Genomic DNA, 15490 nt, shown 5'->3' with positions numbered 1-15490 from the left:
CACATGCAATTTTACCATTAAAATGAGAGAATACTGAACACTATTTTGTATATTACTATATTCTCTGTATTGTCTGGTAACTTAGAGTATATAAATGTCAGAATTCTTAATACTACATCATGCTGCGAAACAATCTGCTCTGCTAAGTTAAAATGTTATTTTATCAGCCTTTGAATGTGCCCATTGCAGGTCTGCTCCTGCTGATACGAATCCGTCTGAGGTCTGATCGAAGCACAGGGCTGCTGACTGGTTTTAAAGGCTGCGGGGGAGGAGAGCTGGCTGTGATTGATAGTCCACTCGTGGCCCAGCAGCAGCTCCTGGACTACTAATGTGATGCACTATCACCCTGGGTGCTGCTGCCTGCTGCAAGGGCTGAAACTAATGATCAGTTTTATTATCGATGACCCTCTTGATGAATCGTAAAAAAAACTATGAAAAATATTATTTTTTGAGAGCCAAAAATGATGCGGGTGGGCGATCTGACTATTTTAGCTTGTGATCGATCTTGAAGACGTCCACCATCATTTTTTCAGGTGAATTGTAGTGATTGCAATTTTTCAGTTCCTCTTACTTTTGTAAGCACATCCATGATAGGTGAACAAACCAATAGAGATGTAGCTAATTAGATGGCTAAACTGATGAGACAAATTATTTCACCAGGCTCTTCTTATTGTAGATAATGCAACGTAAGTAGTGGTATGGCAGATGAGAAACTATTTTAATGCAATATTGTGTTTTACAAATGGACAAATTCATAGGCTATTTCAAGTCTGAGAACATTTGAAACTGAGAAAAGAGATAAAATCGGTGGTATTCCCATTTGCTAAAAAAGGTAGAAAACCTACAACAACCAGAATGCACTGCACTGCACCGGACCGATGAACACTCCTGCTGATGGGTGACTTACTGTGAAGGGGGCTGTTCTTGGCTTTGGCTCGTGTTTGAAACAGGAAACAGGCCAGCTGGTAACAAACAATATGGTATTACATCTACACAGTACACTTAAATATGTTTCTTAATACAAATTAAGTGAGAAATAGATAATGAACAGGATGGTGGTTCATATTTGATCAGTACTGCCTTGTTTTATCGTTTGATTTGTGTTTTCTAGGCCTCTGTTTTCACAGTGCATAACAATATGGCGATCATATTCCGACGGCCAAATCGCCCACCCCTTACCAAAATAAAAGATCAGTGATATAAAACCAAATCCTCACATTTTAGATGCTGGACCTAGTTTACCAATTTTGCTTCAAAAATGTACTTCTGGTAACTTTTATGGTGAAGCTGTTATGTCACAATAGACTTTCTGAGTGGCCTGAAGCTTTATGGAAAATTTCAGTTTGGGCAACTGGGTCCAATTTCAGTCATTACAACAGTTGACTCACTAGGCTGATTACAGAGGTGAAGGGACACGGTGACTCCACTCTGGTCTGCAGAGCTTTACAGAGGTCAACCAGCGACAGCAGTCAGATTTTAATTTCTATCATTCAACCTTAACTACTGTACTTAACCCGGTTTAATCTTTACCTGTCATAGTTACCACTGAGAGTTTGGCTATTTGTCTTTTAACGCTTGACTCTGCGGTGCAAACATTCAGACTGACACGTTGACCAGTCAGACAGGCTGCCGCTTTGTGTTGTGCAGGATAGTGCGATGAGGTCGCCTGTTAACGGGGCGCTTTGCAAATCATCCTGTTAAGGCGATGCAAAGCGGCAGCTGATTGTTTTATTGCAGACCGATGGAGGATAAAACAACAAGAGCTTTAGTGGATTCAAATAGGTCTTCAGTGTGTCAGCGTGAACATTTAACTTGCGGTTTTAAGTTATCAAAGCCAGCTGAATAGAGTCAGTGTGCAGCTGAGGGACTGTTTTGCATGAAGCTTCTGTGCTGAGGGCGGTTCATTCTTCCTGGGTACTGCAGCATTCCTGCACTATGACTGACTGACAACGTGTGCAAAGTACCACGTAGCTTCAACATCCAGATAGAATTGCAAGAAATTATTTAACATTTCAAAACTAGAATGGCACTCAATAGAGCGCATACCTCCGCCAAGGCCCAACAGTCCCCTTTAATTTAATCAAGCCTAATGTAATATAAAATATAATGTATTTAAATCTGCTAGATCTGGATTTTTATTCAGATCTGCATGAAATTGTACTCAGTCGTAGATACCAGCCACCTAAATAGGCCTATCAATATCCATGCATTATTCTGAGAGAAATTAACAAAAAATTTCAAAAACGACAAGTGAGGACAAATTTGTGGATTGGTCCCTTTATCCAGAGCTGCACCAAAAGTTAATGGGGTCTGTTCTGGTCCGTAAACCATCCTCCATCAAAGTTTTGTGGAAATCTGTACAGTCAACCAACTAACCAACTGACTAACTAACCAACCAGCTGACAAACTGACCGACCAACCAACAAACTAACCAACTAGCTAACCGACGACTCAACCAACCAACTGACCTACCAACGAACCCATGGACCAACCAACCGCTCAACCAACCAACTGACCTACCAACACCCCGATTGACCAACCAACCACAAAACCAACCAACCAGCCAACCAACCAACAGACCAACTAACCAACCAACCAAATTACTAACCAACCAACAGACAGGGACAGAAACGTAACCTGCTTGGCACCAGTAAAAAGTAATTCCAACATTTTTAAATCTGGCCCATCATAAATGCTGGCATGTACATGTGTGTGTGTATGAGGAACTGCAGAGAGGGCAGGGGTCAGGCTATAAACCATTTATCACTCCCAGGAAAAGTCTTTTACCTGGTCTGGTTTTCCTCCAAACACTGACATGACAGAGGTGAGACTGGGCGTGTCAACACAGGCCAAAAACACGACTGCCAATCCACACTGACACCAGCCATGGCGACAGTAAAACAGCAACACACTGTGCTCCTTACAACATATCCCTGGAGCCCAGCCTCACAGCTGGAATGTATGGCAGAGACTGAGCATGCCCAAACAGGTAGTGCTGGGAAGTAAAGGGGGAGCTTGGCTGGATTCAGACAGAGGCTCATTTTGTTTGACATTTTTAAAAAAATGTGTGCACTGCAGTTGGTGTTTGGCTTCTAAGTCATTTGGCCATTAGCTAGTTCTGACACTGAACTTTGCTAAACTGAAGAAATGAAGACCCTGAATTTTGGGCTTGCATTGGATGTTTTCAAAGTAATACTGATGACAGACAGCTGCAAGCACTGTCATGTGTTTCTAGGCAGAATGCTTTGAATTCATGCAACACAGTCGGTTGGCATGACTGTTGGCTAAGTGCAAAACAAGGCTGAGCAACGTTGTCAGCCCGGTGAGATAGTGTCTGGGTGTTGTTTCACTTGATACACGGTATGAGTACGGTGGTATTGCTGATAATACAGCATTGTTTTGAATGTAAAACTACATATTTGTGTATGAGTGTGCTTGGAAAATGCTTGGCAACTCACCAACATTTTTGAGTCAGTATTAAGTTAGTATTCAGTGGGGATGCATGATAATATCGGTCCATCATCGGTATCGGTTCATAAGGGCTTTAAAATTAAATAATTGATCATTTCTGAAGATATGACAGGCCGATAAGATTACACTTTAAGTATTGCATGTAACGTGAACCTTTTGACTTAGTATTTTTTTAAATTGTGTTGGTTGGACAAAAGAAGCACTTTAAAGACGTCCCTTTGGGCTCTAGGAAATTGGGATGATAATTTTTCAACATTTTTTGATATTTTATAGATTGAACGATTCATCTTGAAAATAATTAGCAGAATAATCGAGAAATGAATCATCAGCTGCAGCCCTAGTTATATGTATTTTCCAATCAAAGACTTTAAAATGAATATAGTGTATGTTTTTTCGAAATAAATATACAGATATAAATATGTAGATATGGTCATAAACTCATAATCTGTATGAGAACCCTTACAAATAATCTACATTTGAGCTACAATCTCTTGTCAACACCACCTGTCCTCACAGCCAGCAGAAACCAAACAAGCCCAGTCTCGCTCACTGCAGCTGCCGTTTGTTTATCACTGATTCTCTGTAGCTTTGTATTTTTATCTCAACTTTCCCAAGGCTCCCACTCATTCTCATCCACTGTGTCTCAACTCTAAATAAAGCTCACTGAATGTAGGATCACACACTCACATGCACGTGCACATCACCGCAAAAAAAATTATCTGACGAGCCTCAAACGAAGGCAGCGAATAAACTCCCTGCACTGTACTGCAGAATTAACATTTAAATATACCTGCTAATTAAACTGGGTGTGTAATTTGCAGCCAACAAGCCACTTTAGACGCTGCCATACAGAAGCCACGACACGACAGAAAAATGGATCACACTATGTTTGCACATCCTCTGGCATGTTTCTACCTTCTGTGTCTCAACACAATGACACATGAGTCATGCCAGGACACGAAGACACATTTAATACCAGATCAAGAGTTGTCTCCACCCTAATTAAACAAACATCCTCTAAAGTGCAACCAAATACAAAACACACCGCAGTATCCTCCAGAATACAATGTCAACTCACAAACAAAAGGTAGCACTCGAATAATGGTGGCAAACAAATAAAGGCAGGGAGAAAACTCAGAGAGTCATTACCATGACATTCCTCAAGCTTTTGATGAACACATTATGTTATAACGTAACAAGCCTGATCTTTAGGAATTCTTTAGACATAGTTTGTCACGGTTCTAAATTCTAAAAGGTTTTTTTTCTATCCTGATGAAGCCAGAGGCCGGTAATGCCTCAGTGGCCAAGGTAGAGTCTACTTTGGAGTTCTTTTTTGACATGAAGATGATTTTTTAAATGTTTGACAATAAAAGCCTTCTGGGAAATTGAAGGGCATCTGATTAATGATTATCTTCAAAACTGATTAATCTGTCTATTATTGGTTTAATTAATTATTTCTATTATTAATAATTATCTGAGCCCAATGTGAGATCTTCTCAATGATCGTTTGTCTGACCAACATTTCAAAAACCTGAAGTTCCTCAAGTTACAGAGAAAAGCCTGACGCTTAAGATGCCACAACCATTTTTATTTGATTAAAAACTACTTAAAGGCACACTATGTCATTTCTGCCACTAGGGGTCTCTAAATTAAAACAAAAGGCGTAAGAAGCGCAGGATCATGGGAGTTGTTGTCTTTATTGCTGAACAACAACCATTGCCATGAAAATCTATCTACGTGACTCAGGCAGAAATGTTCACGGACGAGGTAACGTCGTAAAGCTTTCTTCACGTTCGTCAACTTCCTGTCTCCCTCTCTGACGTATCATCTGATGTTAGAAACACAATCTCACATATAAGCCTGATTCTCTCTTCAGCTGAGTAAACAAAGTTCCTGCCCACTGTCTGAGTGAAACAGTCTGAGCTGTACATTTTTCAACACAGGTAGCTCTGATCCGACGACAAAAACATGTCACACTGTAACCAAGACCACGAAAAGACGCAACAAATACACATCATTCCTGCAGCATCTCACATTCACAGCTCACTCAGGTGGCATGTAAAGGCTTCACGCTGTGACACACACTCTCACACACCCTCCTCTGAAGCGTCAACAATAGTTGTGAAGGCACTAATTGTCCAGGGTGGAGCACAGAGAGAAAGAGAGGGCTTCACTTCTTCTTAAGCTGTAGTGAGGTCACTGTGTGCACGTGTCCATACCGTTGTCACAGTGTCTGACGCAGTCCTGCAGCACGGCGTGCCACTTCTTCTGCTCCTTCTCTGTCATCACACAGAAGTAGTGGTGGCGGGCGTATGGGTGCCACAGGATGAGGGGGAACTCGGACGGACACTTGATAAATGGATTACTGCCCACTTTGGCCTTGATTCCTACGACAAGTCACATGACAGAGTGAGAATGAGAAACTACAAAACACAGAAAGGGCTTCACAGACAATAAAAAAGGAAAAAATATATATGAAGAGGAATTGGAACAAGTGGGAAGTACTACCACTGTTGAAAAAGTAGAATAAAGGCTTTTGTTGCCCCAGAGGAAGCTGCATGTTCTCTGATAAATGGCTGAATTGCATTGTAGGTGATGTAGATGTGAAAAGCAGTCCACTGGTCTTGCATTGTACCGCTATAGCACTGTTGGACTCGTTATGGACAGCAGAGACAGCAGATATCCACTTTCTATTCCACACATTTTTTCTTCCTTTTCAAAACCTGGTGCCTACATTACCCATGATGCAACTGCCACTGAGTGACATCACTTTAACTACTTTTAAAGTACAACTACTTTTTTCACATATGCAGTAATATTCCCGAAGACCTGTAAACACACTTTAATGTGTAAAATTGGTGGCCTTACCCTTTAAAATATGTCAAATTAAGGAAAATTTTAACATTTAATGACAGATTCATACATGACTTTCTCTGTCTGTTGTCTCACTCTCAACATTTCAAATACGGCAACCTGGTCAGTGGCCCTATGCTTCTAAGATTGACGCTGTAGTAAGCCCTGTAGTGTTATTTATGGAGATGTTCCTGTAATGTTTAAGTACAAATAGCCAGAAAAGTCCAAGTCAGTTCGGTTGGTTGGATGCGTCATACACTGGACTTTTTCCCAGAAGACCAGGTTTTGAGTCCCATGTGTGACTAATTGTCAAGGCTGACTTGTTTTTAAGGTATGTAAGTGAGGTAGTTTATGTAAATTACGCAACTAAAGTGAGATAAGCGACGTGACTGAACTTGTAAGTACGAGCATGACGGAAGCATGACCTTTTCTCAAACCTAACCAAGTAGCTTTCATGTCCAAGCCTAACCAAACCACAACCATTTCACAATGTTATTAACAGTCCAAAAGTTACATCTTAGAATATGTGAAATGTTTCTCAGCAGTCTCAGCATTTTTAAGTGTAACAGAACATCACATATTTATTATTGCTTACTTGACCACGGAGCCCTGCATGTGCAAAACTGACACTAGAGGAGTACCTAAAGTGACAAAGCTAAGGGACACCCACCAGGCTGCCGTATTTGATGAATGAGAACATGTTGGATTCTCCTACCTGGCAGGCTGGTGTTTATCAGCTCCATGTATTCCTCCATCGAGGCCAGGGCCTTGTATCCGGCGCAATTGATGGTAGCTTTAGGGTGGAGGCCCCGTTCATTTGCCTGTTAGAGAGATGGCAACACGCCCCAGCTGTTTTAACACAAGTGCCCATATCACTGAATCGGACAGCTGTTTAGTTGAGTAAGAAGAGCACTCACTGTTTTACTCTCATAGAGACTGATGGTGTAGCTGTTTGGCACCGATACGAAGCGACTCCTCCACTTCTTATTCTCCTCCAGATACTGAAACAGACTCCCAGAGAAGATGGAGTGGCCTGCAAGAGGGTCCTGAAAAATCCCAGGGATGATGATGAAGCATAAAATTCATATAATTTTGTTTTGTGATACAAAGCATTATACGTTTGTACATTGTGTATTAATGGGATCTTTAACAAAACAAAACAGTTTCTTACTCTTACAGTTCAAAAATGGCTTCAATCAGAAATTCCTTAACTGTGCAAGAAACCTGAAGCTTAATCATGTTTCCAAATATGCCGGGGTGGAGATTTTTGTTTAGTGTTTACTCAAGGATACACACAACCCACTTTGTTTTCAGATTTCCTGCCTTAAATCAAATAATACTGCAACTTAGACTGCCCAGAGAGGAAGGAAGGAGCGGAGGAGACAGAACGGAGTCGCAGAGCTGAAACATACGACACAGATTTGCTGCTGTTGGTTGCAGGGAAATGTTAACTTGTCTGTGGAATTTGTGCGCATGAGTGACGAGAAAGAAAGTGATGATCCTTGACGACGTTATGCGGGGTAGACCACAGAGTAATATGATTAAAAAGCTTTTTGTTTTTCACTAAACTAAATCAGTTGAAGCGGTTTTTCACTTGGATTTATGTACTTGTGTACCCAAAAGTTTTGGTTTTCTGCTGTAGGGACACACTGGTCACCACAGAAATGTTTGGTCAGCTCAGAAATGCTTCCAGGAAAAAAATTAATAAATGAAAGTTGAAAAGGATGAGGAAAAATTCAAATTCTCTGATTCCAGCTTGTTAAATGAGAATATTTCCAGTTTCCTTCCTCCTCTATGACAGTGAACTGAATATTTTGGGGTTTTGGACCAAACGTGACATTTGAGGACGTCATCTTGAGCTTTGGGAAACACTGAATAACATCTTTTAAACAAACAACTAATCGATTCAGCGAGAAAATAATCTACAGGTAAATCAACAGTTGAAATAATCATTGAAGCTCTAAACAACAGTGTTTGTTCTCATGTGAATCATTTTGTGTTTCTGTCACAAGCAGCTGGCCTCCACTCAGTGAAGAGAGTAGATGAACTGCCAAAATAGAATTCCACACAGCATCTCTGCTCATGTGTGAAATGTGCTCTACTTCCCCTTCAGTGACTGAAACATGAACAAAAGTGGGACTTTCAGTTCTCTCAGTAAACAAAAAGAGGAGGAATACAAAACCAACAGAGTGGTGAAGCAGAGGGATCGTTTGTTTGGTGCACAGACTCCAAGAACGAGATCATTCACACCACATGTATGACATGAAGCTCTGTTTGACTAACAAAGCCTACACTGAAGTTTATGTTAGCACAAGTCATTTAGCTACAAACAACAATGTGAATGTGTTCATCTTAGATACCAGAAACATTTTGTGAAGATGGCTTGAGGGCGGTCAGATTCAAGTTCCTTAAATTATAGAGCTGATAGCAAATTTTGATCATACAAATCAAATTTCGTAATTACTCAATTTGTAAATGACATCAGGGGTAAAGACAATTCATGTAGAACAGGAAGTGTTATCTCTAACAGCAAGATGCACCGACATAGATGGAAACAACAAGTTTAATGATAATTATGGGTTTTTACAGCGGGAAACATGTTGACATTGATAAATGTGGTCAGATGGGTCAGGAATTACAAACAGTTGGACGAATAGTGTTAGCCAAACTTAAATGAAACACAATTATTATCCAAACTGGCCAATCATAAACATCCATTTCCAGATGACTTCCTGTTTCAACTTTGACCTACTGTCCCTGACATAGGGTTCACAGTTTTCCTCTAGTAATGAGGTATTATTACCGGCATTTCAGATGTCCTCACTTTCAGTATTACCCCCAAATAAAGGTGTTCAGATAATCAGGATAAACTGTTGGTTTGTTTAGAGCCGGTCTAACAGTTGTAGTGACTTTACTGTTTACCCAGATGTGAGCAATTACTTTGCTGAGTCTGATGTTATCATAATGGATATAAATGATGCCAAGCCTATTAAAATAAGATCAGTGTTGTGATAAACTGGAAATGTCCTTTAAATGTTCGATTCAAATCCAATTTCATGCAGGATAAAAGACACGACCAAAGATGTTATTATGTGTTAGAAATGGCAAAGATTCCAATAGAATCCAGTCACAGGTGGAAACAGTATTGTTTGTGTAGTTTGTGTATGTCTTGTATCTTTCTGTCTGTATAACTGATACAAAGCACTTGCCTTCCTATGAAGCAGCTGCGACTGCGTTGCTCCTCCTCCTTCTATCTCAAAGCGGACGCTGTTGAAGAGGGCAACTGCGTACTGCTGCTCGTACACATCACCGAACTCCTTCATCACATCTCTGGTCCGAGCTGCAGGAGGACGCACACGCACACGCACACGCACACGCACACGCACACACACACACACACACAAAGGGAAAAAAGAAAAATGTATAGAGCTGTTCAGACACCATTTTTCCTTCAGTACATATGTATTAGTAACATTATTCAATACTACTGGATGTATGAACAAATCCATGCAGAGAATGAATGCCAGAGTACTTTCTTTATTATCCAGATTGACAGTCGCAACTAAAAAGACCTCAAAGATCAACAAAGACCACAAAGTTTTGTGAAATGTGCTTAAACTTAATCCAAGTTGCTTGCCGTGAATGGATACTGGGTAGTTGTGCAGTAAAAAAAATCTGCTAAGCTGCATTAAGGTGTACGGGATGCTACTGGGAAGTCCTGTTTCGGGGCTAGTAAACATTGATTTGTGAACTCCTCGATACCCAAAACGGCATTTTAGGCTTGGATACTGGTAACAATATCAGAACAACCCCTAAAAGTTAGAGTAAAAGTTAATTTTGGTTCAAACAACACAAGTCAGTAGAGAACAGATCAAGCACTTGACAGCACCAGACAGACTTGACAGAGTCTTTATTCTATGGCTGATTTGCACATGATTTTTGAGGAGGATTTTTTCAACGCTATGTTGGGGAAGTTTTTTAAACATATCAGTACTGCAATTTAAATTTCTGTGTTAAATATTAGCTGAGTGTAGATGGGAAGCTGCAGTTCTCCTGTGAGGACGTACTGTCTTAAATAAAGTATCACTGCGTCAGCGAGGCCACAACCTTCCCCACTATCAGTTTTTGATGGAGTACCATATAATAAAATTTAAAGTGGGCCCACTGAAACACAGTGACTCCTGTGCAGCACTTACAAATATGTTTTATCAGCACAGTCCGCTTCATGTCATGGGTGTCTGGTAAAACTGTCAGGATGGAGAGCTTTGCATAGTTAAAATACAACCGCAGTCAAAAGATGTTTGAATATACTAACTGCTTGGCAAATAAGCACATTTTGATAGCGACTTCTGAATATTCTCAAGCTTAAAATGTCATTTTAGACATTTTATATATCAAATTCAAAACCAAATGTTTTGACAGCTGCACCATTCAACCAAATAGTAATATTCTAGATGTTTTACTTAATCATTTTATATATATTTCTTGTTTAATTTAGCCCAGACCTTAAAATGATTATCCTTATAAATCAAATATCTTTAGGTGTTGTGGACTGTTGGTAAAAAAAAATAAGTAGTTTGAAGATGTCACCTTGGAAATAAAACATGTTTCACTTTTTTCAGACATTCTAAATGGAAAATGAAACTAATAGTTTCTGAGAGTAAGCAATCTCCTTATCAGTATTAGTTCAATTGAATCAATGTTTTCCTGTGTTCCATAAATTCTTTCCAAGTGTGACTCAGCATTTCTTTTCCGCCACCGTCTGCAGGCAACATCCTACTAAATAGTCAAAGAACCTGCTGGAGGGGACGTGAGTTATTCCCACGTTCCAGGGCTGGAAGAGTCAGTTAGCGAGCCGATCAGCGTGCTTGGCTCAGTCAGCAGCAGACAGTGTTGACTATGATCTGTTTATGGAAGGAAAAACCCAGGAAGGAGGGAGCCGGCCAGTAGTGGGAGAGCAGGAAGGAAAGAGCTGACAGGACAGGATAGACAGGGAGAGAATGTGGAGGAGACGGGGGACAGGGACACACAAACTTATTAAAAACACGGTGTCATACCGGGAGGAGGTGCACAGGGTAGAGGAAATATAAAGGAAGGTTGTGAGACAGCTGAAGTAAAGACTCCCACTAATTCCACTGTTTAGTCAGGCTGGTTATCAAATCTTAAGATACTGAAAGCTGGCTCGGAATGTCTTGTTTATTTATTCTTTGATGAGCTCCGTATTTAAATTGAAATTTATGATTTAAATAGAATATATTATCTTATCATTTTGACTATCCAGTTGAAAGTTAAATGGGCCTTCCATTCCAAATGTTCAGAGGGTCGGTACTTTCCACGGGTTGTCCTGCTTTGCCAAAGTCAGCAGACTGGGTAAGTACACATGGACGGCCTTTTGCGCACTTGGAAATTGGAATTTGGAAACAAAGACCACATCGTAAATCACACACTCAACCCTCTGTTTCAACCGGTATATGCATGCCAAGAAGTTCTGTTATATCTCTCCAACCCATCACTTGATATTTCCCGTTTCACTCTCGTCGCACAGGAGCCACGGAGAAAACTGACAAACACCTGAAATCACTGCGCTTGTAACTCCACTATTAACTTATTCCCAGATTCATGCCTTCATCATCAAACCCTTGTTTCATCCCACTGTTACAGTAATTCCATGTTCTGTATGGACTAATAATAGATCAACGATAGGATTATATAGATACTGTTAGCAGCACCTGTTTATTAGATAACAGGTGTAAAATAGGACAGATGTCCCCATGTGGTTACAATCTAACTTAAAATTAGACAGATAACAGGGACCATGTTTACATATTCTAGTGATCTATGCAACAGTGACATATTACAAGAATGTCTGAATTTAATTTGTGGAAATCCACGTAAGAGTTGTTGAGACATTTCACAAACCAATGCCAACCTCACAGTAGTGTTGAAGGTCAGGGGATCACAAAAGTCAGTAGGATTCATCCTCTGAGAACCATGAATATCTGAATCTCGTGACCATTTGCTGAGAGAACTGAGCAACAGACCAACCAACAGCCAAGCCACCAGCACATAACAAATACCTCAATCTCAATATGAAATGATAAAATGTGGGTATTATTGGTGCTTTCAGTAAAACTTACAAAATAATTTGTTACTTGAATGCATTAACTGTAATGCAGCCTAAGAGACCTGGAAGAGGGTACAGAATAAGCACTTGCTCCAAACCAGCAATCAAACTGCCTTGGTCGAAAATGGGTATAAGTACACCTGATGATCATAGGTAAGTGCTGGAATGTAGATCTACTGGTAAATTGAAAGCTATGTCTTGCGACTCAGCCCTGTTTTTACTGCATCAAAACAACGTGTCAATCTCACATTTTATCCTTAATTACCATCAAGACAGACAGATATTTGATCTCCTTCACTGAGGTCAGCATCTAACTCCCAAACCACAGGGAGCAATCCACTGTTTTCCAGCAGGGAACCATGGCCTCAAACTTGATCATGCTTACTACCCTGTCCACTGCTTCACATTCAAGTGCAGGTCATTGTCTGATGTCTGAAGTCAACAGAACCACATCGTCTGCAAAGAACAAACAAAAACTTCTGAGGTCCCCAAACCCGACTCACTCCACTCCCTGGCTTTGCCTTGAGATCCTATGATAGTCATAACCAGTCCACAAAACACATTGAACAAAACACTAGATGAACAAACTCCAATGACTGCTCTATTTAGAGGTCAAATAGCAGAAGGAGACAGACTTCAATTCTTTCTGGGGTTAGGACAGCAAGCAGTGTCCCAAGCTACACAAACTACACAGCCTCTGACAGGAAAACTGAGATCAGCTTGTATTGATGCAGCTGTGAGGAGTGTTTCCCAAAGCAGGCTTAGCATCTCAGCAAACAACTTTGAAAGGTGTTAAAACTCTTTAGACACATTGTAATTATTAATGCATGACTGAAATATGAGATGATGACATAAGCTGGTGGCCTCAATCACACCTTGCTTTTCTTGTCAACAGCAAGAATGTACCACAATCATCCTGAAGACAAACCAGCACATAACCTTGTCCCTTTTTCAAGCTTAAAAATAATTACGGTTGGTTGAATATGAACTGCGTGGGTCAATGATTTGCATTTGTACTGTGTGTGTGTGTGTGTGTGTGTGTGTGTGTGTGTGTGTGTGTGTGTGTGTGTGTGTGTGTGTGCATATCTTGTCTGTGTTGTGTGGGCTGACAAGGGTGGAGATCATTTTGAGAGAATGTGCTTGGGCAGCGAGGATGAAAAAATCACCTTGTAGGGAGGTGCTCACTTCAAATAAAACTCCCCATGCAGAAATGCTGAGCTAGTCTTCACTCACACACACACACACACACACAGTGCATACCCACTCGAAAGACAAGACTTAACAAATGAGAGTTTTTTCAAAGTTACACTATATTCGCTTGTGATTTAAAGTACTTTAAAGGACATGCTGACTGTTGTTCATGTGTACGTGCTTGTATACATGCAGAGAAGAGTGCAAAAGATCAACAGAAAGAGAGACAACACAGAGGGAGGGTGTGTGTGAGCCAGACAGAAGTTTCAGCTATTAATCTTGTGACATGTTTCTACCTGCTTCATTTCTGCAGCTTCACTCATTATCTTCTCCTCTCCCCCCTCCTCTGACTTATCTATTTATGTGCATCTTTTTCTTAACCAGAGTCATAATATGTATTGCACTCGTTTAGGTAAATCTTGAAATGATGGTGGCTCTGTGTACAGTTGTTCAGAGGTTCATGTTTTACTATTTTTATTTATTTATTTATTTATTTTATCATGAACAGATTTTAGAGCCTGATAGATACTCCATTTTTAGGGCTGATACTGATATTAAAGAGTACACATTGCGATATTTATATATCTACTGATATACACACATTTTTTGCAGTGGTCACTCAAATTTGGTTATCAAACACTTGTGATAAAGACATGTAATGTAAGCAGGATATTTTACAGGTTCACAGCTTGACTTTTTTGTCTAAAATGACATCAGTGCACTGAAACAAACACACAGACACACAAACTGATAAGGTGATATTATCAGCAGAGATTGGCCTAGCACAGACATTTTGGTATTGGCGTGTATGTTGTCTGATATTCTAAATAATGTGTAAAAGAAGCTTTAAGTAATTTATAATCATTCAATTCCCACTGAAATTTATTTTTTAAGTGCAATGATATCATTTTTCACAATAATCCAATAGTATATCATTAATCCATTCCAAACCTGTCTCTGTCACAAGTGTTTGAAAACATTTCAGGGATAATTGCAAAAAATGTGTTCATGTATATTCTGTCTGTCTGTATATAAAACAATATCGGCAAATATATCAAAATATTTTACTCCTTAATATCAGTTTACGCCGCAAAAATCCAGTGTCAGTCAGGTTCCAGTCAAGAATACACCGATCATGTTTGTTTTGAGCTTCTTTGAGCTCATTTTGGGCAGGCTGTGGCTCAGGAGGCAGAGCGGGTCGTCCACTAAATAGAAGGTTGGTGGTTCAATCCCCAGATCAACAAGGCGTGCGTCCTTGGGCAAGATACTGAACCCCAAATTGCATCAGATGGCTATTCCATCGGCGTGGTAATGGCTGGGCATAGTATAGAAATATCATGTGCCGCCTTGGATAGGAGGTGCTCCTGATGAGCATGTTGGCACCTTGCATCGCAGCCTCTGCCATCAGCGTGTACACTAAAAATGCTGGGTTGAAGCATGTTGGGTTAATTGTACACACACACACAACTGTAATTAGTGGTTGTAAAGCGCTTTGAGCGGTTGATAGACAGAAGTTTTAGAGTCCTGGCATCAGATATAGGGCAGCATCATTCAAGTAGGGGTACAAAAGATTGTTTCCTATATCTCTGAACTCATTCATTATTTTTTTGGATAATCAATGATCCAATAATCAAATAGATAATCAATGATCTATAAAATGTGGAAAAGTTTGTGAAAAATGGCTCTCATATTCAGTATATGTGAGATGTGATGTCTTCAAATTGCTTGTTTTGTCCGACCAACAGTCCAAGACTCAAAGACGGCAGCTTCTAACATTGTCATTCTTTCCGTATTAAACCATCTATGAAAGTATTTTTCTGCCTAGTTCACAAAACAACAACAACAACAAAG

At 40.1% G+C, this 15490-nt stretch overlaps 1 protein-coding gene across 2 annotated transcripts in view; it reads right to left on the bottom strand.

The window, feature by feature from the left end:
* The window catches only part of niban2a (niban apoptosis regulator 2a), a 33101-nt gene that overhangs the window by 15369 nt on the left and 2242 nt on the right, over positions 1 to 15490 (bottom strand). For both annotated transcript variants that reach the window (XM_073478268.1, XM_073478269.1), the window contains exons 2-5: positions 9534 to 9664; positions 7242 to 7370; positions 7040 to 7145; positions 5691 to 5858 (exon numbers count right to left, since the gene is read on the bottom strand). In XM_073478268.1, coding sequence (XP_073334369.1) covers positions 5691 to 5858; positions 7040 to 7145; positions 7242 to 7370; positions 9534 to 9664 — 534 coding nt within the window. The remainder of the gene's footprint in view (positions 1 to 5690; positions 5859 to 7039; positions 7146 to 7241; positions 7371 to 9533; positions 9665 to 15490) is intronic.

This window comes from Pagrus major, chromosome 12 (genome assembly GCF_040436345.1).
Source record: "Pagrus major chromosome 12, Pma_NU_1.0".
In the NCBI taxonomy this organism is placed as follows: domain Eukaryota; kingdom Metazoa; phylum Chordata; class Actinopteri; order Spariformes; family Sparidae; genus Pagrus; species Pagrus major.
Note: the sequence above shows the minus strand (reverse complement) of the source record. Positions and strands in the feature narration are given on the sequence as shown.